Genomic DNA, 23,712 nt, shown 5'->3' on the forward strand with positions numbered 1-23,712 from the left:
TTTTTTCTTTTTTCGGTCACTGAATCGGCAAATGTGATTCCTTTAATGTTGTAAGTAAGCTTTCATCTATCTTTTAATTTGGACTTTATAAGCCCTAGTTTTCACTATTACAAATAAAAACCCTGAAAGACCCCGCAAAAAGGTTGTTTGGTATCGACAGGCTGCCAGGCTATTTGATTATTTCAAGTGCAAGTAAAGGCAAATGTAAATTACCAAAGACACATTCAGCCAGTAGGGATTGATGGAGATTTATGATGTCGGCGGCGGCAGTCGATATGGCTTCACACTAAGTATGAATTTACTAGTGATTTAATCAGTTTGTTTGTTTTCAGCTTCATCTCTTGGACATCGTGAAAACAACTTGGCCATTTCAAGCGATATTGAACAGATGCTGTTATGAGCTGAATTTAATTTCTCGGAAAGTGTAATTACTGCACGAACGAAATGAAATCGTTGTCGGTCGCAGAATCGTTAGTTTTAATGAAAAACTATGATGTTATCAGTTTCAGTATCAAAGAAAATGGGCCAATAGAAACAAGAAACAAAACGGTTTTGTTTTATTACAAACTGATTTTCAATGGCTTCAGTCGATCTCAATCGCAAAACATTTTGGTTAATACACAGTGAATACAAACCGCCACCACTGTGAAAAGCTTTAAAAGAGGCTATAATTTTGTAAGCTCAGTGAAGAACACTTGTTCCCGTGGGTCGCAATCGCATAAAAAGGCGGCCGTGATATCGGTTATTAATACTAGCGGAGAAAAGTCGCAATTTAAAAAAGCATTATTTTGTCCCCGTGGTAATTAATATCTACTAGTTGTTTGCAAAACATCGTTACGTGGTAATGAAAGTCTTTCCAGATGCTCAATTTCATCTCGCTCATCATTACTGTTTTCATAGGCCTGCACATTTATCAGTATGCAGATGAATCACATCTTCAATTCGTTTATTGTCACGGTCGTGCGCTTCAGTCGAATGCGAAACCGGCCGGAATCTTTTATCATTAAAATGATATTCCATCAACCTCACAGTGAGATTAATCCGGCTTACTTCGCATTCGGCTCGGTACGAGGGATTTTGAAGTCGATCAAAGACTTTTCGATATGATGTGAAACGGTGCTTTAACTGGACAACGGACTGCTTAAAACGGCATCCAGTGGGGCCGTATATAGGACAAATTTTCCTATCTATGCATTAAGTTTACACAGGACACCTTCTGATTGCTATTACTCACGAGAAAACGGCCTGAATAAAGATCCTCGTGGGCGGAAATCAAGAATAAAGTCGATAAAGGTGGAGAAAAATATCTTTTATAAATCTCGGTAAACCGCATTGCACACTTTATCACCAGGGGGTCGAGGAAAATGATCGAATTCTGATTGCTTTGTGTTTTCAAATGAGCTAAAAAACCATAACAGGTTTCTCGGCAGGATGTTCAATTAGGACACCAGCAGAAACCATATAAATGAAGTGACAAATCTGTCGCTGTACTTGTCTTCTTGAAGATCAAGACAATTTTGACGTTAGTTTTTGGACAGGTGGAAGCAAATAGAAAGTGACTAAGCGAACTGACCGTTTGCACGAGAAATAGATTGATCAATTATTCGACTGAGCAGACGTAACCTCAGCAGATATCGCCGTGAACGCACGATCATTCAAAGATATAACTGTATTTGCAAGGAAAACAGCCTTCCAGGAAGTCTAAGCTAGTTGTTTTATCTCGACTCATCGACCAAAACAGCCAAGTTCCCCACGCTATCTAGAAAGGTTAGTTGGTTTTGGTGTGTCAAAACTGACAACAGCGACAGAAAAACAAACGTGCACGCGAGCTCGATAGGAAAGAAACAAGTTCTTTATTTAAGGCAACAAATAGATCTCAATAGGTTGACAATCAAAGACTATACCGAAGGGGAAAGGAATTGAGAAGAAACCAATTAAACAAAGGAAAGAAAACTTGTTAAACACGGCGTGGAAGTCGCAACATGGCTGTGAATGGGAGTGCGGAGCCAAACCGATCCGCCCATCTGGAAAATCTTCTTTCGTTGTACATGAAGTTTGAATTCGCCGAGGGAATCTGTCTTTCTGTCATATCCTTATTAACGGTATCAGCCAACATTTTACTTCTGATAGCAGTGTGGAAAGATCCCGAGAAAAGCTTTCGATCGCCAACTACTTATTTCTTAATTGGACTTGGGATAACAGATCTTCTCACAGGCGCCACAACGGAGCCATTTTTTGCGCTCTACTACATCATGCGTTTTCTACGTGGCGGCAAAAACATCCCCGCGTCTATTTCTCGTCTCTACGAAGTGGGACAATCAATTTCCACCGTGACCATAAGTTCCTCGTATCTGATAATTCTGGGTTTGTCCATGTCGCAATATATTGCCATTAAGTGGCCTCATAAGTACAAAGTTTTAATCACAAGGAATCGCGTAATTGTCAGTGTTTTGCTTAGCTGGCTCTACTTCATATGTTTCATTCTGGTTCTAACCGTTTCACCGAACATCGATACAGATTTGTTTCTGAAGGTAGACCTGGCATTGCATCCCGTTTTAATTTCATCTGTGCTGTTTATAACCTTGATTTTACTGTACAGAGTTTTTATGAAGCAAGTACAACAGAGAAAATCTTTCCGAGATTCCGAGAAAAAACTACAGGGCGCCCCTCAGGGAAGATCGGATAACCTTCAACGTCAGTTTACTATCGTGACGTTTTACTTGGCCGCGATTCTTCTGATATCAGCTTTACCTCATATCGCTGTTCAGTTTGTATGGTTGTACGCGAATCTTCCCACGGAAGGTATTTATTACATCTTTATGGCGCTGAGAATTCGAGATCTGTTGTTGTTCCTTAAGGTGGCGCTTGACGCATTCATTTACGCCTGGCGATTGCCAGCTTATCGGCAAGCGTTGAAAAAGTCATTGAAATGCTTAAAGGCCACAAGAAAACCACAGTCGGAAGAGGAGGAAATACAGTTGTGATCGCTTTAATTGATTGAGGTTTAATGTCATTGTGCGCCAAAAAAAAAAAAAAAATTATGAGAACTAGTCCAAAAACTGTGACATTTCATTTGAGAATATAGTTGTTGCTTTTTGTTGAACGAGCTCCTGTGTAAATTAATAAATTGGACAGGAAAGCCACGTCTTGTACAGTCAGACTCTTGGGAAACTAAACGAAAACAGAATGATCGTTTGATCATGTAACTCCCCAGTCTAGTTGCTAAGAACTATGACGTCCAAATTTATAACGTCAAGCGTTCTTATCAGTTTCAAGAAGAAAATATCTTCACTTTTTACGACAATGTTATGAATAATCAGTATTGCGGTGCAAAGAGATATATAGTCAAGGTTTGGCGTAAGTGTGTCTTAATAAATAATTCAGTAACAAAATAGGAAATAAGTCATAACAGAAAATCCATTGACGTTGACACTATGACATGTGTCAAGGATCTTGAACCAATCACTATGCGTGTGGACCTAGACTGGTTTTATATTGACCTTCTTTGACATCTTTGATTCCGATATATTTTCCACTGTACGTAAATAGATTTCTTTTCTGTTTCTCATCATTTCTGATTTGCATCATCTGAGATTGAAAGTTTTTGTGAATACACCTGCCATGAGGGTACTTGACTAGATGCGAGGTCTTCAAAATGCCAATCCGATTTCTGGCATATGAGCGTTCTAACTGCAAAACACTGACAACAATAGAAACAAACTTTCCTTTGAAAACCGTGGGAATCACCATGCGTGCGCGAACAAGATTTCATTTTTAATCGTTTCTCCCGTGCGTCTTGAAGAAAATTTGGTAGTTTCAATTCATTAATGACCTTTCTTCCTTACATCTTAGTTTTTAAATTACCGCACCGTGAACGATAAAAGTTTGGCATGACAGCAATATTCACCAACGTTATAGTTCTCTCTTCATGTTTAATTAAGACAATTTTACGAGGTTTTTCTTTGGACTTAATGCAGAATTTGATTTTTGCCAAATTGGTTTTAACGACAAGTCTGTCAATTTACCCGACCAACTTATAATTAAAAGGAAACGAACACTGTGATAATTGGGGTCAATTTCCTGTCTCTCTCTCAAGCCCAGTTATTATTCCTTCTCTTAGTGAGGGCGGGTTTATTTTCCTCGGTATGGTTGTATTGGTTATCAATCTATACAGCCCCGTCCACACTGCGCTAGTGGAATTTGAAAACGGAGTTTTCACTCTAAAAACGCATAAAATGTTTTACGTCCACACTACGCCGGAGAAATAAAAAGCGCAGCAATCGCCGGTCATTTTGGATTTGTGTTTGAGGAAAACTCGGTCAAGGAAATCAAATGATTATCGTGACGCAATTGTTTTCGAAAAGCCCCGTTTTCAAAATGTTTTCCGTCCACACGAAAACGAAAAACTGGCATTTCAAATTCCTCCGGCTGGAACATCGTTTTCGAAAAGCTCCGTTTTCGTGACGGATTAATGTGGACGGTAGGCCTAAACGTAGAAATGAAGCTTCGTCTTCAAATTCCTCTGGCGCATTTTGGGCGGGGCCTAAAAACACCAAATGTTCGAGCACGTTTGAGTTTCTTTGGTGTACCAAATCCTACAGATTTAATTTCTCTTGATCGGCTGATTATATACAAGTTATATATTAAGCTGCCAACGGTGAAATATAGATATATATTTTTGTGCTGTAATTTATACTGAATGGGTAAGTTTTAGGGAATTGAAGAGAATTTTCTGTCTTCTGACAGACGATTAGTTCACGAATTAGTGGAGACCAGCTATTAAAAGAAGTACTTCTCCCGAGCTCGGTTTGTCGCCTTTGACAAAATACATTACTAAAATCAGAGTGTTTTGAGAGTTTTTCGGTTTTTATTTTCCATGATTCGCAAAAATACGTTTCCGCAAAAGAAAAAAAAAAATTTTCGCAAAACTTTTCTCCGGAAAAACTTTCTCTACTGGCGAAATTATACATACAAACATTACATGAAGAATCTTGGTGCCATTTATTTCGTTGAGAAACAAAACTCGAGGGATACGCATCAAGTGGGCATGGTAGCGTAGTTTTTGCTGATCCATAGTCGGTCACTTTACAAATAAAAATTTAAGCAATCTAATTTTATTCACCTGTTTTGCGAGGCTTGCAACGGCGTGAAACTACTTCATCGATCGATGCAAGACGTAAACAGGTGTCCTAACGAGCTCTAATAACTTCTTGAATCTAAAACTCTCCTTTCCACCTCGAAAACTTAACGTACCAACAAAATTTACGCTGTTTCTTACACCGATAAGGTGACCTGTGATGCTAATTAGGCGACCCGAAGCAAAACGAAGAAATTACCTTTGAATTTGGTAGCCATGAAGTTCTGTAACTCTATGCTTCGTGCAACACCAGCTGACCCCACTTAAACTTTTTTCAGGCTGCGAATCAATTCATTTTTGGATTCGTTTTGCCTTTTCACAAAAGACTGCGCTTTGCTGCATGTCGATTTTCTTTCACGTTAAGATGAAATAACCGCGTTTAGATCAAACTCGGAAGTGATGCGTTTCTGAAATTCCTTTCAAGACCTCGTGATTAAGAAAAAATGCCCTCTGTCTTAGCCAATCGTGCAAAAAGGTGTCCGTGTTCATCCAAAGTTTTGGGTAATTATGAATAAAAATGTTTTTCACTGCTTTTGCGTTTTGTGTAGTTTGAGATTATTCAAACTCAAAACGGAAGGTCAAACAGTATACAGAAAACCTCACCGCAAATTTACAAAATTCAAATCAAAATTCTCGCTTATCCTGGGTTAGCTTAATCGGGTTTTGATCAATTCGGCCCAGCAGCTCCGCTTTTAGGCTTGGCTAAATCTCTATATTAGTTACACGAGACAAACTCTGGGTTGGCTCTGCTTACTGCTCTGAACCGACGATCACCTCTTTTGAAGATTTTCACAGCTGGTTTCAGTTGGCCCTGAAAATCCGGCACTAAATTGAATGTTTCATTAGGAGTGATTTTAATACCGAACTCGTGCAAACCCTTGATACACCGATTTTCGTAGTAGTCTATTTTTACTCCGATCACAATAACTCTCTTGACTTCATTAGCAACTCACTCACCCAGCTCACTAACTCGCCTTCTCGCTTATCCACCCACGCACACTCGCACCCACGCACGCACGGGCGCCCGCGCAACCGCTTTTCCACCTGTTCAACACGATACATGTACCCCATTAAGCGGTTTAAGTGGATTAGACATAATTTACAACTTAGCGTTAATATATGTGATAATTTTGATTGAATTAGTAAATTCATATTTCATGTCAGCGTGTCTTTCTCTTGAAGAAACGTTCATAGCATCTCTGTTACTTCAATTCTGCTTTTAGCTGTTGAATTACTCGTAGTGTTTTCCTTCTAAAGAAGAACGTACAGCAATAAAGTTCTTGAATAACCAACGTGACCGTACGCCACGTATGCATGGCCGCGCATCTCATGTTTCTGGCGGGGGCGTGTGAAGTATCTTTTACACGAATGTTTCATGATCCCAACTTGTTACATGACAGTAATTTTAAGGTAGCGCGTCGAATGTCAGCCCTGTAGAAGGAATAAATAAACGGATTCACTGAGGACTGCACGATAAAGAAGAAGATCGACAACTTTTGAAGGAGCATGTTCGAGCTAAGGTCTGTCGCTATCACAGACCGAATGTTAAAAGAGATTCGAGGAATCCAGGACACCACGAAAACAAACACGACGACGGCACAAGCAATTGTCCCCTTCCATTTGCGAGCCATTTCTGTTTGGCCCTCTGTGCTGACAGTTTTGTCTGGATCTTGCGTATTTTTAAGGGCGAAAACCTGATGGGCTTGCTTCCGAATGGTCCGCATGATTTTGATGTTAACGACAGAGATTATTATGCACGGAATGAGGAGGACAACAATAAGAAGTATCACATTGTACTTGTGGTTGATCGCGCTGAGTTCCTCGCCAGTGAGCGTGTGGTTCCAAAAATTCCGGATCAGAGCCACGGAAAACGACAGGCTCCAGATAATAATTATGATGAAGATAGCCCTGCGTCTGGTCATCAATACGGGGTACTGCAAGGGCTGGTACACCGCTAAGGCGCGATCATAAGAGATCGCAAGTAGATTGTAAATACTCGACGCAAGAGCGATGTCTTTCGAGCCTTCCATGAACCAACAGTACCTGCTCACAGAGTACTCCAGACAGCCAACACAGAACAGCGAATAACTCGGCACCACAACTGCGGCCATAAGAATATCAGTAATGGCCAAAGATGCGATAAACAGGTTCATCGGCTGCCGTCGAAGTCGAGGACGGGTCGCTATGGACAGGAACACCGATACGTTACCAAGCAGAATGACAGCGCCAAAGGCGATGTTAAGAACCATGAATGTTGTCTCTAGTGCCTGGTCGCAAGATGAACGATCAGTTATGTTTGCCTCTAGAAGTGAGTTGTTCATTGACATCTCCTTTTGACCGGTTTCTGATCTTGTCACAATTCTCACTTGTCCGTGAAGATGGCAAAGTCGATTTTTAACGATAAAATTTCCCAGACATTTGTGTAGTCGTAATCGGTTCGCACGATAATAACTTGCTCTTGTCCTGGTGCGACCGACAAGGTAGCGATGATCGTATTTGAAGGCAAATTGTCGCGGAAGTATTCAAGCACCTTGTTTGATTGCTGGGCAAGTTCGCGAAGCTAGTTTCTGACAATAAACTGCGTAGGTCTGCTGCAACTTTGGCTGTAGTATGAAGGCGAAGGATATTCAATTCCCTCAGATAAAAAAAGTAATGACTTTGTTTCGTTTATCGAGAACTCTCTTAGGCGCGTAACAACTGAAATGCTCTTAGCTTCTGAATGCACAGCTTCAAGTACTAAGTCTAAAGATGTTGGCTTTAATGGATATTTTTTCATATACAAATGATTTGCCGTCAAATGGACTGCGCGAAACAAAGACTGTACCATAATAGAATAGAAAGGAAAGAAGACCAAAGAAGGCCTCAATTAACTGACGCATCTATTTGAAACTAAACATATGGTCGTAGTTGGTTTTTAAAGAACTAAATATCTTTAAATTGCACATAACCTTTTTCAGATGTAATGCATGGCTTATGTGAAACTTATGATTTTTCCGACGCAATTAAACACTGATGTAAATATTTATCATTTATCATTGAATTATTATCATTTCGCAAACTTTTTGTTCGTTTTGAGATCCAACAGCCACCTAGTCATGCAAGATGGCAGCGCAATATAGGTTCTTAGCTGACTATAAAGAGTCAACAACAACGTTGGTAAAGAACAGAATGTTACAAAGACCACTTGAACGTAATGTCCGCTCTCAATCAAGTGTTTGCTTTAGCTTTCTCAGTAGCGATATAAATTTTGTCAAAAAAAGTGCAAAAAACGATAGAAAGTTCGATGCAATTAAAACTGATTTCCCAGGAGAAAAGAAAACAAATGAATAAGCGAAGATATTTACATCGCACGATAACAAACCAGGCAGTGCCAGACAGAAATGCTCGCTTGATTAAATAGAAAAACGCGACACGTTGTTGAGGGTTGTTATAATACTGAACCATGATGAATTCTACCAAATTTTGTACTTGATCAAGATGGATTAAGCGCTGGTCTTAAACTGACGTACAGGCAACGCCAAAAAATTTACTCTGAGGGTTTTAATTAAAAGAAATTCATATTTTTGAAAGCTTGAGTACTAAATTTCGTATATCAGTAAAAAAAACACTGGGCCGCATACACGATGGAATTATATTGGTGTATTTAGCTAAGGTTAAGAAAATATCTCCTCTAAAAGTCTCATCCTGTTTCATGAAACGATCAGTGAAGAGATTTTCTCTCCTTATGGAGTTTGTCACTGTCCCAAATTAAGTAGCATATAAGCAAATCGTATTCTCAAGCCACCAACTTTGGCTGTCAAACGAGTATTTTCCGTTTCATATACTTTCCGATTTCGTGGAGAATATATTTTCAACCGAGAGTGAGGTCAATACGGCAAAGCCGGTGGTTTGAGTTTCCCGTAAAGACCGAACGTTCAATAAGTCAATAAGTTGGTTATTACATGGTTTTCTGCTTTGTTTTTGAAGGCCTGCAATCGGCCCGTGGGCATTACAAGAATAATGCCCTCTCGTTAGCCAATCAGAGCGAGCGTTAAATCGGCTACAAACACAAGCCATATAATAATGATGAAATATTCTTCGTTAAAGTAATCCGGTAACCCGCAAATAGCATCAGCTAATTGAAGCAGCAAGTGACGTGCGCGAAAAAATAGCGACAAAAATACTAAAACAGAAAGACAGACAGACACACACACACACACACACACACACACACAAAAAAAAAAAAAAAACCAAGGAAAAAGACGAATACAGCTACGGGTTATGACAAATTAACTAAAAGAAGGCAAGAAAAGAGACCAAAAAGCTTTCTGTGAAGACAAGCTTGTGACTCTAGAATGTCTGGAATAGGGTTCGGGTTAGTATCTTGAGCTATGATTGGTCGGGGTTTCCAGAGGCAATGATTGATCAATCACAAATCACGTACTCATGTGCTAATTGATCATTTTGTTAAAAAGTTGACAACAAGCCAAGTGGCCCGTCAGGCCGGAGATTATCCCGGTTTCTGTAGCATGAAGCGACTAGGAGTATTTCTACTCCCCCCTGGATGAGATGTTAGCTCATCGCAGGGTTACCCCCCAGCATTACATTCGCCGGTACCCATTTATACACCTGGGCGGAGAGAGGCACTGTGAGAGTTAAGTGTCTTACCCAAGAACACAACACAATGTCCCCGGCCCGGACTGCTCGATCCGGAGCACTAACCATAAGCCAACTGCGTCTCTCACAAGGGAGCTTCAGCAACGACGACGGCGACGCCGAGAACGACGCCAAGTCAAAATTGAATTTATATTTTATCAGTGAAATTCGTGATTGTCTAGATCTGTTCAGTACCCTAATGGCTCTAAAAACATGCTCCAGCTATATATGCAATGAGGGCGTTCAATTCCAAATACAAATACAGAAAATTAGCCTTAGTCGTTCACGTTCCTCACTATGCAGAACTTGGTCATTTCACGTTCTTGGGGGACTTAAGTAATAACGACGGCGACACCGAAGACAACCCCTAGTAAAGATTGAATTTATATTTTACCCTCGAATTTCCCAATTGTCTAGATCTGTTCAGTGCGCCTATTGATCTTAGAATGTGCTCAAGCTAAATATGTAACGCCAGCGTTCAATTAATATCCCAAATGAAAATACGAAAATTTAGCCGCCGTCGTTTGCGTTCTCCAAATACTTGGTCAAACTTGGTCATTTCACGTTCTTGTTTTGCAGAGGAAGGCAAAAAATGTACCAAGATTTATAACGCACGTGCACAGCTATTGTTTTGGGCATTAAACCTTTTGTTTGGTGACGTTCTCGTTGCCGTCGTCGTCGTGGTTTGCTTAAGCTCCTTATTACTCGAAAATAAACGCTTTACGGTCATGGTGCGTGCTTGTCTCAGGTTTCGTCCCAAAGACAACAATAACTCTGAAGGGTCTCTTCAAGTTTATGGATAATTATTGCAGTAATGACCAGTCCGGTAGTATATACCCTTAGAAATGTACTCAAACATGACATAAGCTGGTATCATTAGATCCCATCCTGTTTATTCAATGAGTATTGCGATCGATTTTCATTGATACACCGGCAAAAATACTTGTCGATGAGCAATATTTACGATTTTCCAAATTCAATATTCCTGAACAATTCTTCCTTGAGTTCTAGAGCACAAGGAAGGGTTTCAGCCTACGTTTAGCACCGTATTTGAATCTTTAGAATTCCTTATTTTGGTAAACACATTTTTTTTTTTAAACAAGCCGAAGGCGAACATCCTTTCTGTCAGTAAATACATTTCAGTAGGTAAATTGAAATTATTCCAGCTGTTACCTTTTTTTTCAATGAGAAGCTTGTGCAAAGTGAACGACACTTGAAATTGAAGTTGTCGAAAGTACGTTCACGTATACTGTTAGCTACTGTTAACCAATATCTTGGGATGCAAATATATAAAAGATGCTGGATATGAAGGTGTTATTCGCTCTCTGAAGAACCGGAGCCGACTGGACAGTTCTATTGTAAACATCTGCGGCTACTCATACCGGCTACTGGATGAACTTTTCGCCGACGAAGATACCTTCTTTCTATGCACAGCTTTCGCCTTAAATGATATTTAATGTAAAGATACAGAGGGGAATTAAGCAATACTTAGGCGAAAAACATTATTCGAAAAGATTGTTGTGAATTGAGAACGTAACGATAGCCGAAACCCATTGAAAAACGAAGTCGTTGCCAAGGAAGGGTTAGAAAGTTCTGTGGCAGTTTGTTGATACTCTTGAAGGCCCATGATGAATTTCTCGGTTTTTCCTTCTCCGTCAACCTTGGCCCCGAAAAACGTTCTATCAACACCGGGCGAAACGTTGCAGCCGCAAAATGAATCTGATTTCAAGACACCGCTTTGCGACCAACGTCTTGATGAGGTGTTTTGGGTTGTAAACGGTATTATTGGTGTAGTGATTTTACTTGGGAACAGTTTCACTTGCACTGTATTCTTATCAAGTTCTTACTTGAGGCGAAACTACATGAACATCTATTTGCTCAGCCTGGGTGTCGCTGATATTTCAATGGCCGTGTTAGTGGTACCAGGGTTCGCCGCATTTTGCAGTGGCTGCACTTACAAATGGAGCGAGTACTGCTGGTTTTTTGGAGGCGCGAGAGATATATCATTTTCTGCCACTGTCCTGAATGTACTAGCCATCACCTACGACAGATACACGGCCGTCATAAGACCGCTTCATTACGCATCCACGATGACTAATCGCAAAGTTTTCACCATCCTCTTTGCCTTCTGGGTCACACCCCTCGTTGTCTCGTCCCTGAGAAATATTTGGTTTCATTCGTGGAGTGAAGAAGCAGTTAAGAAGGCCGAAACAGTTCACAATGCAGTCCTTGTTACAATCTTCGTTTTCTTGCCTCTTCCAGTGTTGTTCATTGTAAACCTTCAGATTATGAGGGCTATCAAGAGTCATGGAAGTCGGATTCACGCAGATATGGTCGAACGAATTCATCTGCCTTTCCAGTCTTTTACAAACGTCACGGCTACAGAACCTTCCACGAGGGAATTTGGAAACGAACTCGTGAGTAATGCAGATTTAAATGCGCAAAATCGGAGGAACACTTTACGACGAAGAAAAGGAACTTTGTCCTGTGTTCTGGTGGTTTTTATTTTTATCATTTCTTGGCTCCCGAGAGCTTTTCTAAATTTCTGCTACCTTTTAGGCCGACGAGACTTAACAAGCCCCATGCTTGTAAAACTTTCTTTGTTTTTGCTTTTCTTTCAGTCTTCTGTCAACCCTGCGATATATTGCTTTCTTAGAAGTGATTTCCGCCAAGCAGCTAAGCGGTTAATTACATGGCGTTAACTGTAAAAATCATTAGTTCCATAAGCTTAAAGTAAATTCAGTTTTTGAGTTTTAATCTGACAGATAGATGCGAAAAAACTGAAAGCTTTTTGTTCATAATTAATCACATTGAGCAGACATTTTTGGTTGGTACAGAAGGTGTGAAAATTAAGTATTCTGACGAAATTAACAGATTTAAATGTTAGAAGACTAATTGAAGATAGAATTTTTCAAAATAATTGCTTGAGAAGTTGAGAAAATATTCGTTGTAGTTAATGTTGGCACTTTGTTCTCATTGTAAAGTAGCATGCCGGATTAAGTGCCTCAGAATATCTTTTACAGTAAAATAACAATTAATATGGCAACAGATAGAGAAACTTTAATTGTCATTTTATTGTAAAGATGTGTTTGCACAAAAAACCAGGTGAAATACTTGGCTCGATTTCCACCGCTCTCTCGAGTCCCGTCAACTTGGGGATAGCAGAGAGGAGATATAATTAACAGAACCATCTCTACAGCTGTCTTACAGGCTTCTGTCGAGAAACGGACGCTCCACGTATATCTTCACTGGAGTTCCCCATATTCAATCTTGTTTTCTTCAAGTTCATTCAGAAACTGCGTGGCGTTTTTCTCATTTCCTCACTAGTGAAGATATTGATATATATATTTTTCATTTTTTTATTTTCGTTTTTTATCTGCACGTACGTATTTTGAACGAGCTTTTAACTCACTAGACGATACGTGGGTAAATGAATGATTGATTGATTGTTGACGTCATTTCCCGCTTTTTCACGGTTTTTGATGCAAACAGTCATTGCCTATAATAATCGAAAAAAAAAAAATACATTTTACTTGCAATTGAAGATATGACCAATCACAAATCACGTACTTATGCGCTAATTAATCATTTTGTTAAAAAGTTGACAACGAGCCAAGTGGCCCATCAGGCCGGAGCTTATCCCTGTTTCTGTAGCATGAAGCGGCTAGGAGTATTTCTACTCCCCCCTGGATGGGATGCTAGCTCATCGCAGGGTTACCCCCTCAGCATTACATTCGCCGGTACCCATTTATACACCTGGGCGGAGAGAGGCACTGTGAGAGTTAAGTGTCTTACCCAAGAACACAACACAATGTCCCCGGCCAAGACTGCTCGATCCGGAGCACTAACCATAAGCCAACTGCGTCTCTCACAAGGGAGCTTCAGCAACGACGACGGCGACGCCGAGAACGACGCCAAGTCAAAATTGAATTTATATTTTATCAGTGAAATTCGTGATTGTCTAGATTTGTTCAGTACCCTAATGGCTCTAAAAACATGCAAATATGCAATGAGGGCGTTCAATTCCAAATGCAAATACAGAAAATTAGCCTTAGTCGTTCACGTTCCTCACTATGCAGAACTTGGTCATTTCACGTTCTTGGGGGACTTAAGTAATAACGACGGCGACACCGAAGACAACCCCTAGTAAAGATTGAATTTATATTTTACCCTCGAATTTCCCAATTGTCTAGATCTGTTCAGTGCGCCTATTGATCTCAGAATGTGCTCAAGCTAAATATGTAACGCCAGCGTTCAATTAATATCCCAAATGAAAATACGAAAATTTAGCCGCCGTCGTTTGCGTTCTCCAAATACTTGGTCAAACTTGGTCATTTCACGTTCTTGTTTTGCAGAGGAAGGCAAAAAAATATACCAACATTTATAACGCACGTGCACAGCTATTATTTTGGGCATTAAACCTTTTGTTTGGTGACGTTCTCGTTGCCGTCGTCGTCGTGGTTTGCTTAAGCTCCTTATTACTCGAAAATAAACGCTTTACGGTCATGGTGCGTGCTTGTCTCAGGTTACGTCCCAAAGACAACAATAACTCTGAAGGGTCTCTTCAAGTTTATGGATAATTATTGCAGTAATGACCACTCTGGTAGTATATACCCTTAGAAATGTACTCAAACATGACATAAGCTGGTATCATTAGATCCCATCCTGTTTATTCAATGAGTATTGCGATCGATTTTCATTGATACACCGGCAAAAATACTTGTCGATCAGCAATATTTACGATTTTTCAAATTCAATATCCCTGAACAATTCTCCCTTGAGTTCTAGAGCACAAGGAAGGGTTTCAGCCAACGTTTTTTTTTTAAATAAGCCGAAGGCAAACATCCTTTCTCTCAGTAAATAAATCTCAGTAGGTAAATTGAAATTATTCCAGCTGTTACTTTTTTTTAATGAGAAGCTTGTGCAAAGTGAACGACACTTGAAATTGAAGTTGTCGAAAGTACGTTGACGTACTCTGTTAGCTACTGTTAACCAATATTTTGGGATGCAAATACATAAAAAATACTGGATCTGAAAGTGTCATTCGCTTTCTGAACAACCGGAGGCGACTGGACAAGTCTATTGTAAAGATATGCAGCTACTCATACCGGCTACTAGATGAACTTTTCGCCCGGCCGACAAAGATACCTTCTTTCTATGCACAGTATTCGCCTTGAATAATATTCAATGTAAATATACTTATGTGAATTAAGCAACACTTTGGGGGAAAACATTATTCGATAAGATTGTTGTGAATTGAGAACGTAACTATAACCGAAGCTCATTCAAAAACGAAGTCGTTGCCAAGGAAGGGTTAGAAAGTTCTGTGGCAGTTTGGTGATACTCTTGAAAGCTCCAGATGAATTTCTCGGTTTTTCCTTCTCCGTCAGCCTTGGCTCCAGAAAACTTTCTATCAACGCCGGGCGAAACGTTGCAGCCGCAAAATAAATCTGATTTCAAGACACCACTTTGCGACCGACGCCTTGATGAGGTGTTTTGGGTTGTAAACGGTATCATTGCTGTGGTCATTTTACTTGGGAACAGTTTCACGTGCACTGTGTTCTTATCAAGTTCTTACTTGAGGCGAAACTACATGAACATCTATTTGCTCAGCCTGGGTGTCGCTGATATTTCAATGGCCGTGTTAGTGGTACCAGGGTTCGCCGCATTTTGCAGTGGCTGCACTTACAAATGGAGCGAGTACTGCTGGATTTTTGGAGGCGCAAGAGATATATCATTTCCTGCCACTGTCCTCAATGTATTAGCCATCACCTACGACAGATACACGGCCGTCATAAGACCGCTTCATTACGCATCCACGATGACTAATCGCAAAGTTTTCACCATTCTCGTTGCCGTCTGGGTCACACCCCTCGTTGTCTGGTCCCTGAGAAATATTTGGTTTCATTCGTGGAGTGAAGAAGCAGTTAGGAAGGCCGACACAGTTTACAATGCAGTCCTTATTACAATTTTCGTTTTCTTGCCTCTTCCAGTGTTGTTCATTGTTAACCTTCAGATTATGAGGGCTATCAAGAGTCATGGAAGTCGGATTCACGCAGCTATGGTCGAACGGATGCATCTGTCTTTCCAGTCTTCTACAATCGTCACAGTTACAGAACCTTCCACGAGGGAATTTGGAAACGAACTCGTGAGTAATGCAGATTTAAATGTGCAAAATCGGAGGAACATTTCACGACGGAGAAAAGGAACTTTGTCCTGTGTTCTGGTGGTTTTTATTTTTATCATTTCTTGGCTCCCGAGAGCTTTTCTAAATTTCTGCAACCTTTTCGGTCGACGAGACTTAACAAGCCCCATGCTTGTAAAACTTTCTTTGTTTTTGCTTTTCTTTCAGTCTTCTGTCAACCCTGCGATATATTGCTTTCTTAGAAATGATTTCCGCCAAGCAGCTAAGCGGTTAATTAAATGGCGTTAACCGTAAAAATCATTAGTTACATAAGCTTAAAGTAAATTCAGTTTTTGTGGCGAGATCTGACAGATGGACGCGAAAAAATTGAACTTTTTTGCTTGAAATTAATCATACTGAGCAGACATTTTTGGTTGGTACAGAAGGTGTGAAAAGTAAGCATTCAGACGAGATTAACAGATATAACAGATTAACAGTACGTGGGTAAATAAATGATTGATTGATTGATTGATGTCGTCATTTCCCGTTTATTTACGGTTTTTTGTGCAAACAGTCATTGCCTATAATAATAATAGAACGAAAATTACATGGTTGCTTGCTATTGAAGATATGATTTTTTTTTTCTCGTGTTAAAAGAACAATTTCTTACTCACTCGGCATGCTCCTTTTTTTTTTGCTATGCTCGTTTGAAACACTGTTTTCCCACTTGAAAATAAGGGAGTGTCCACACTAAGCCGCTTTATTTCTACGATTTGCCCTACCGTCCACACTAATCCGTCGCGAAAACGGAGCTTTTCGAAAACGCTCTTCAAACCGGAGGAATTTGAAAACGCCACCTCTCTGGTTTAACGTGAACAGAAACCGTTTTGAAAATGGAGCTTTTGGAAAACGATGACATTACGATATTCAAGTGATTTCTCCGCCCAGGTTTTTCTCAAACCCAAATCAGGAGCCATAATCGGGGACGGAGACCGTAAGCGCGCGCCATTTCTAGTATTGGGGTTGTCCCCATGATATGGGACAATAATTCTATTTTTAGAACAAATTGCGCCATCACCTGCGGCACACGCGCGTACATGCTGCGAGGATTTTTGCGGATGTCGCGCGGGGGAAATGGCGTACAAAATTCCCGAAGTTTTTCATGTTTTTGGCCCACAACTCAACGCGTTTACGTCTGTTGGAATTTTGCTTAAGTATTTTCGTCGTAAGCTGCTCCAGTTTGAGTGAAGTAAGACAGTGTCGAATTTAAGTATGTTCCGCTTTAAACTTATATATATCGCTGACCAGGCTGTGTTCCGACGGATGCTTCTTTTACATGAGCTGTACATTACTCCACTTTCAATTTCACATACGTTGAAGATTAACAGCTTTTCCATTACACAGCAAAAAACTAGCTGGATATATTTAGATATAGCAGAGCTTCAGGACTTCATAGTTTCCCAGCTTCTCTTGCCACACGCTTGCGAGGAATTTGCCAGTCTATCGCGATTGAAAAGTAAAACAAAATAATTGCTAGTTTGGTCAGTTTGAGTTTCGCCTGAATTGTAAGCAACGCTTGATGTTTCATCAAGGCCCAATAACTTTACGTCCGTAGATACTGCTCAGTTTTATTCGTGTAAAAATCCAGTAAATTTTCTGTTGTCGATGAATGAGAGCGCCCGCCGATGCGTGTTTTTTTACAGTCCAAGTAAACATGGCAAATTGTACTTCCGCCGCACTTTCGTGTGAAAGCGTACATCGAACTCAAACAATAACTCTATAGTTTTTAAATATGTTTAAGATTGATAAATGTTTGAGAACATATTAAAAGCTGAGCTGAAAATATGTGAATAAAGCAGAAATAATCAGCAAAGTTACGATGACGCTTTCTTTAATCAACTTCGAATAACGATTTCGATTTTGTTGATCGAGTTATCAAAACTCCTTGTCTATTTTCATTTTCGCAGTGTGAAACTTCACCATGCTTATGTTTAAGAACTCCCCCACATGATGTTACTAGCCTTTTTTGCGTTCGTGAAAATTGTTGCAGCATCTCAGCGCAAAAGATAAAGAAAGAAATCTTTGTCAAGATTTGTTGACAATTGAAAACACCGACTCGGACTTGAAAGTGCACGAGCTGCACTATGCAAATGAGCTAATTGTACGCGTCAGACTTTCCTTTCAGAAACTTTTGCAAACTCACCAAACGAGCAGAAACAATAAAAAACCATCAAAACAGGTTTTGGTTATGATTAACCATTGTCTGAGAAACTCACAAATTAACTCGATACCAGAGTAGAGAGTTTTCTTGTTATATTCTTAAATTAGAACAAACGCAAAAACATACGCGTAAGCTTACAACTAGCGTGAGTAGATCTTATTATTCATTCCCAGCGCGAGATTGAAGTGTTTTCGACCCTGAAAAGCCCACCTTTTCCGTTAGCTCAGAGCATAAAACTACATATAAGCGCCCTGGTTCGTATTCCCTGCCTTATTCCCTGCCATCGCTGTGAAGAATACGCAAGATAATTTCTCAAGGTCTCTCAACTCTCACCACTTGATTACGCAACGTGACAACATCCCCGCGAGAGCCCCCGACATGCGCGTGGATCCGCGCGGATATATGACGTCAGGATGGCGCAATTTGTTCTAAAAATAGAAAAATTGTCCCATATCATAGGTGCGCGCGGATCCCAAGGCTTACGGTCTCCGTCCCCGATTATGGCTCCTGACACAAATTCAAAATTACCCGCAAAAAAATGAGGCGAACAGTGTCAATAGATTTTTTTCGCTTTTTGATTGGCTACTTAAAAAAGTCCATAAAATCTTATTGATTAAAAAGTTGACAGTTTGACAGCTGAAAGTTGAACTAAAAAGCTTGCATAAATTAAAATTTTATCTGTCTGTGCTCTTATTGATGATAGAAATGAGCCAATCAGCGCGCGAAAAATAAGACAGTTATTGTAAAAATTTGTTTTGCTGCAAATAATATTCTGCTCATGCGTAATTGTAACCATGATCTCTGGTGAAAAATGGCAGATTGCTCCCCTGAGCTGTCAGAGAGTGACTTAAATAAGAAAACTAACTTGATGATCGAATGATAAAACGATAATTGAACTCAGTTATCGCAAAATGTCGTTATTTGTCAGTGTCTCGCAGATCAATTATTTGCCTCAGCGTTCGGCTTGGGCAAAGATAATTAATCTGCTCTCCAGTGACAAATCACGATATTTTGCTCAACCTCGTCCAATAACTATTAAATATTTGGTGTTGTTTTCTTTGTATCCAAGTCTCTTTTGGGAATTGAGAAACAAAAGAAACTTTCAAAATTTATAATTTTGACCCGAAAGTCTCGGAGCCATGTTAGAATATTGATGTATCGAACGTGGCCTATAGAGATGCGTTTTTGAATTTCTCCGGCCTAGGGTGGACGGGGTCTAACATCATCTCTCTCTATTTTTTTTTTACGTCTCCTCCAAGTAATATGTGCACGCCCATGCGGATTCTCGCAGCGCGGGTCATCTCTATTTTTTTCAACGCTTACGACAAACTGCTGAAAACAAAACACGACATGCACGAGGCACGTGGCTTGATTTATACACTTACGTGTATTCGGACTGCAGTCTAAAGCATTTCTTTTAATAAAGGTTTACTGTCTGAGGTCCTTTACTCAGTAAAAATTACAACGGGAGTTGCAGAATTAAGACTGTGATTGGCAAGTCAATTGCACAAGCTTTGAAGAAGCTCTCACGGCCTTTGTGGTTAAGGTAAGCATTTCAATTTACTTTCCACAATAAATGCATCTGATATTTACACTGTAGCACTAAAAGCGACTTAACCCAACCTTGAACTGCTAAATACTTCAATTAGACAGGCTTATCCGCTGCAATAAACTACCTAGTCAATAGTCTCCGTGCGTACAAAAGTAAATTATATGAGTTGCGTTCCTAGCAGTCAGTTCTCGTTTAATTGTTTAGCTAGCTATAACAAGCTCACTGAATGATATAGGCGATCAGTTCCCAGTTTCCTTAGTATATTTCGCGCTCACTCTCAAGAGAAAGAGAACGCCTGGGGAGGGGACCAAGAAACCACAACTATAACAAGCTTTGATATTAACTACTTATTAACCGAGAGTGAGGTAGATCAACAAGGCGAGGCTGTGCTTTGAGAATTTCCCGTAAAGCCAGACCGAACAATAACGTTCGAAGTTAATAAGTTCTTTATTATATGGCTTTTTGCTTTGTCTTTGCAGGCCCGCAGTCGGTCCGTGGACATCACGGGAGAACAATTCCTTAGAGCTAGCCAATCAGAGCGCACGTTATGTAGGCTACAAACACAAACCATATAATAATGATAAAATATTCTTCGCTAAAGTAATCACAATCTGGAAACAGCATCAGCTAATCGAGAAGGGAAGTGACGAGCGAGAAAAGTACGGATAGAAACAAAATACCACAGGAGAAAGGCAAGTTACAAAAATAGGAAAAAAACGAATAATATACAGCTACGGGTTATGACAAATTTACTAAAGGAAGGCAAGAAAAGAGACAAAATAGCTAGGTATCAAGACCAAATTGTGGGGCTAGAATTCCTGGGTTAGGTTTGGGTAAATATCTTGAGTTGTGATTGGCCGGTGGTTACCAGAGGCAACCATTGACCAGTCACAAATCAGGTACTCATGTACTGAAAATGTCGCAAAGACTATTTACTGACAGATAACGCGGAAATAAACGTTTGAACGTCGCGATCATGGTGCGTGGTTGTTTCACGTTTCCTCCCAAAGACAACAATAACTCTGGAGGGTCTCTTCAAGTTTATTGATAATAACTGCAGTAATGACGTTTCCGGTATCATACCCTGAGAAATGTACTCAAACACGGCATTTGCTGGTATCATTAGATTCCATCCTGTTTATTCAATAAGCATTGCGATCGATCTTCATTGTTACTCCGGAAAATTGTCGAACAGCAATATTTACGATTTTTCAAATTCAAAGAGTCACGAAAAATTCTTCTTAAAGTTCTATAGCCCAAGGAAGGGTTTCCGCAACCTCTTTCCAATATAATTTCAAGCCGTTTAAATCTTTAGAATTCCTTATTTTGGTAAACATAATTCTTTTTTTAAAATTAGCCGAATGCAAACATCCTTTCTCTCAGTAAATAAGTCTGAGTCAGTAAAATAAAATATTATTCCAGTTGTTAACTTTCTTTAATGAGAAGCTTGTACAAAGGGAACGATAGTTCAGTTTGAAGTTGTCGAGAGTAGGTTGACGTATACTGTTCGCTACTGTTAACCAATATTTTGGGATGCAAGTCAAAACCGCTCGATGTACAAGCGTTATTCGCTCTTTGAACAACCGGGCCCGACTGGAAAATTCTATTGTAAAGATCCGGCTGCAGCTGCTCATACCGGCTACTGGATGAACTTTTCGCCGACAAAGATACCTTCTTTCTATACACAGCTTTCGCCTTGAATGATATTTAATGTAAAGATACAGAGGTGAATTAAGCATTACTTTGGGCAAAAACATTATTCGATAAGATTGTTGTGAATTGAGAACGTAACGATAGCCGAAGCTCATTCACAAACTAAGTCGCTGCCAAGGAAGGATTAGAATGTTCTGTGGCAGTTTGTTGATACTCTTGAAAGCTCCAGATGAATTTCACGGTTTTTCCTTCTCCGTCAACCTTGGCTCCGGAAAACTTTCTGTCAACGCCGGGCGAAGCTTTGCATCAGCAAAATAAATCTGATTTCAAGACACCGCTTTGCGACCAACGTCTTGATGAGGCGTTTTGGGTTGTAAACGGTATTATTGGTGTAGTGATTTTACTTGGGAACAGTTTCACGTGCACTGTATTCTTATCAAGTTCTTACTTGAGGCGAAACTACATGAACATCTATTTGCTCAGCCTGGGTGTCGCTGATATTTCAATGGCCGTGTTAGTGGTACCAGGGTTCGCCGCATTTTGCAGTGGCTGCACTTACAAATGGAGCGAGTACTGCTGGTTTTTTGGAGGCGCGAGAGATATATCATTTTCTGCTACTGTCCTCAATGTATTAGCCATCACCTATGACAGATACACAGCCGTTGTAAGACCGCTTCATTACGCATCCACGATGACTAATCGTAAAGTTTTCACCATCCTCCTTGCCGTCTGGGTCACACCCCTCGTTGTCTCGTCCCTGAGAAATATTTGGTTTCATTCGTGGAGTGAAGAAGCAGTTAAGAAGGCCGAAACAGTTTACAATGCAGTCCTTGTTACAATCTTCGCTTTCTTGCCTCTTCCAGTGTTGTTCATTGTGAACCTTCAGATTATGAGGGCTATCAAGACTCATGGAAGTCGGATTCACGCAGATATGGTCGAACGGATGCATCTGTCTTTCCAGTCTTGTACAAACGTCACGGCTAAAGGACCTTCCACGAGGGAATTCGGAAACGAACTCGTGAGTAATGCAGATTTAAATGCGCAAAATCGGAGGAACACTTTACGACGAAGAAAAGGAACTTTGTCCTGTGTTCTGGTGGTTTTTATTTTTATCATTGCTTGGCTCCCGAGAGCTTTTCTAAATTTCTGCAACCTTTTAGGCCGACGAGACTTAACAAGCCCCATGCTTGTAAAACTTTCTTTGTTTTTGCTTTTCTTTCAGTCTTCTGTCAACCATGCGATATATTGCTTTTTTAGGGATGATTTCCGCCAAGCAGCTAAGCGGTTAATTAAATGGCGTTAACTGTAAAAATCATTAGTTCCATAAGCTTAAAGCAAATTCAATTTTTGTGTTGTGATCTGACAGATGGATGCGAAAAAACTGAACGTTTTTGTTCATAATTAATCATATTGAGCACACATTGTGGTTGGTACAGAAGGTGTGAAAATGAAGTATTCAGACAAAATTAACAGATATAAGTGTTAGAAGACTAATGAACGATAGAATTTTTCAAAATAATTGCTTGAGAAGTGGAAAAAATGTTCGTTGTAGTTAATGTTGGCACTTTGTTCTCATTGTAAAGTGGCATGCCGGATTAAATGCCTCAGAATATCTTTTACAGTAAAATAAACAATTAATATGGCAACAGATAGAAAAACTTATAATTTTATTCTAGAGCTGTGTTTACACAAAACCAGGTGAAATACTTGGCTCGATTTCCGCCACTCTCTCGAGTCCTGTCAACGTCTCCGCACCTCACCCCCCCTTCGACCACCCCTCCCCCCAAGTGCTCCTTTCCCAAACAGTGGCTGGTTATCTAGCCTAGTGAAATCTCCATTGTCCTTTTTTAGAATTTCGATGCATTGTCCTTTTTTAGAATCTCGATCTTAGGTTGCCCAAGCAAAATCCACTCCACTCATGGGATTGACGCCTTTCGCTTAATTTTCGAATCTTTACTTTGCCGGAAAGTATAAATTTTCGATTCTACCAGTAATTGACAGTTACGGTTTATTTGAGCTAAAAAATTGAACCACTGTAATGATATTGGAGATTTAGTCTTTGATTATGTCTATCGCAAGAGAAGATCAAGGTAAGAGAGTGAATCAGATAGGCTTTATTTCCAAGGAAATCTTTCTTAAGTTATTTTTAGACATGGTACCCAGTTCTTTCGAGGATGTTACTCGTGCGATGTGTGAACAACAAAACTACCTGAGACGAAATGGCAGAAATGCGGAGAAGTGGAGAGCATATATTCAACTACGATGAAAAATCCTGGGAGGTCATCAGTTTGGGCATTTTCCGACTATTTTTGCTTTCGTTTTATGATTTTTCTTTCGGTGTCAGGCTATCCTCAAACAGAGTGTATGAAGACACCGCATAAGTCCAAATA

The 23,712-nt window shown here is 40.0% G+C and overlaps 5 protein-coding genes across 5 annotated transcripts; 4 read left to right on the plus strand and 1 right to left on the minus strand.

The window, feature by feature from the left end:
• The first annotated feature begins 269 nt into the window (after positions 1-269).
• On the plus strand, positions 270-6,194 carry LOC145490770 (uncharacterized). The gene has a single exon (XM_081469870.1). The coding sequence runs from the start codon at positions 1,983-1,985 to the stop codon at positions 2,982-2,984; it is 1,002 nt and encodes a 333-aa protein (XP_081325996.1). The 5' UTR covers positions 270-1,982; the 3' UTR covers positions 2,985-6,194.
• A 286-nt stretch (positions 6,195-6,480) lies between these two features.
• On the minus strand, positions 6,481-7,710 carry LOC145491334 (histamine H2 receptor-like). Its single transcript, XM_081470502.1, has one exon. The coding sequence runs from the start codon at positions 7,462-7,464 to the stop codon at positions 6,511-6,513; it is 954 nt and encodes a 317-aa protein (XP_081326628.1). The 5' UTR covers positions 7,465-7,710; the 3' UTR covers positions 6,481-6,510.
• Positions 7,711-11,049: 3,339 nt separating this feature from the next.
• LOC145491226 (beta-1 adrenergic receptor-like) lies at positions 11,050-12,474 on the plus strand. The gene has a single exon (XM_081470379.1). It carries the CDS (start codon positions 11,398-11,400, stop codon positions 12,472-12,474), a length of 1,077 nt encoding a protein of 358 aa, XP_081326505.1. The 5' UTR covers positions 11,050-11,397.
• A 2,013-nt stretch (positions 12,475-14,487) lies between these two features.
• On the plus strand, positions 14,488-16,205 carry LOC145491285 (octopamine receptor beta-2R-like). Its single transcript, XM_081470453.1, has one exon. It carries the CDS (start codon positions 15,132-15,134, stop codon positions 16,203-16,205), a length of 1,074 nt encoding a protein of 357 aa, XP_081326579.1. The 5' UTR covers positions 14,488-15,131.
• A 5,053-nt stretch (positions 16,206-21,258) lies between these two features.
• Positions 21,259-22,625, plus strand: LOC145491424 (5-hydroxytryptamine receptor 1D-like). Its single transcript, XM_081470613.1, has one exon. The coding sequence runs from the start codon at positions 21,552-21,554 to the stop codon at positions 22,623-22,625; it is 1,074 nt and encodes a 357-aa protein (XP_081326739.1). The 5' UTR covers positions 21,259-21,551.
• The last annotated feature ends 1,087 nt before the right edge of the window (positions 22,626-23,712 follow it).

The sequence above is a fragment of the Orbicella franksi genome, chromosome 6 (assembly GCF_964199315.1).
Source record: "Orbicella franksi chromosome 6, jaOrbFran1.1, whole genome shotgun sequence".
In the NCBI taxonomy this organism is placed as follows: domain Eukaryota; kingdom Metazoa; phylum Cnidaria; class Anthozoa; order Scleractinia; family Merulinidae; genus Orbicella; species Orbicella franksi.

Bases quoted from the DNA above. Each gene is read 5' to 3' on its own strand.
- LOC145490770 (XM_081469870.1), top strand. From the start codon at position 1,983: ATGGCTGTGAATGGGAGTGCGGAGCCAAACCGATCCGCCCATCTGGAA.
- LOC145491334 (XM_081470502.1), bottom strand. From the start codon at position 7,464: ATGTCAATGAACAACTCACTTCTAGAGGCAAACATAACTGATCGTTCA.
- LOC145491226 (XM_081470379.1), top strand. From the start codon at position 11,398: ATGATGAATTTCTCGGTTTTTCCTTCTCCGTCAACCTTGGCCCCGAAA.
- LOC145491285 (XM_081470453.1), top strand. From the start codon at position 15,132: ATGAATTTCTCGGTTTTTCCTTCTCCGTCAGCCTTGGCTCCAGAAAAC.
- LOC145491424 (XM_081470613.1), top strand. From the start codon at position 21,552: ATGAATTTCACGGTTTTTCCTTCTCCGTCAACCTTGGCTCCGGAAAAC.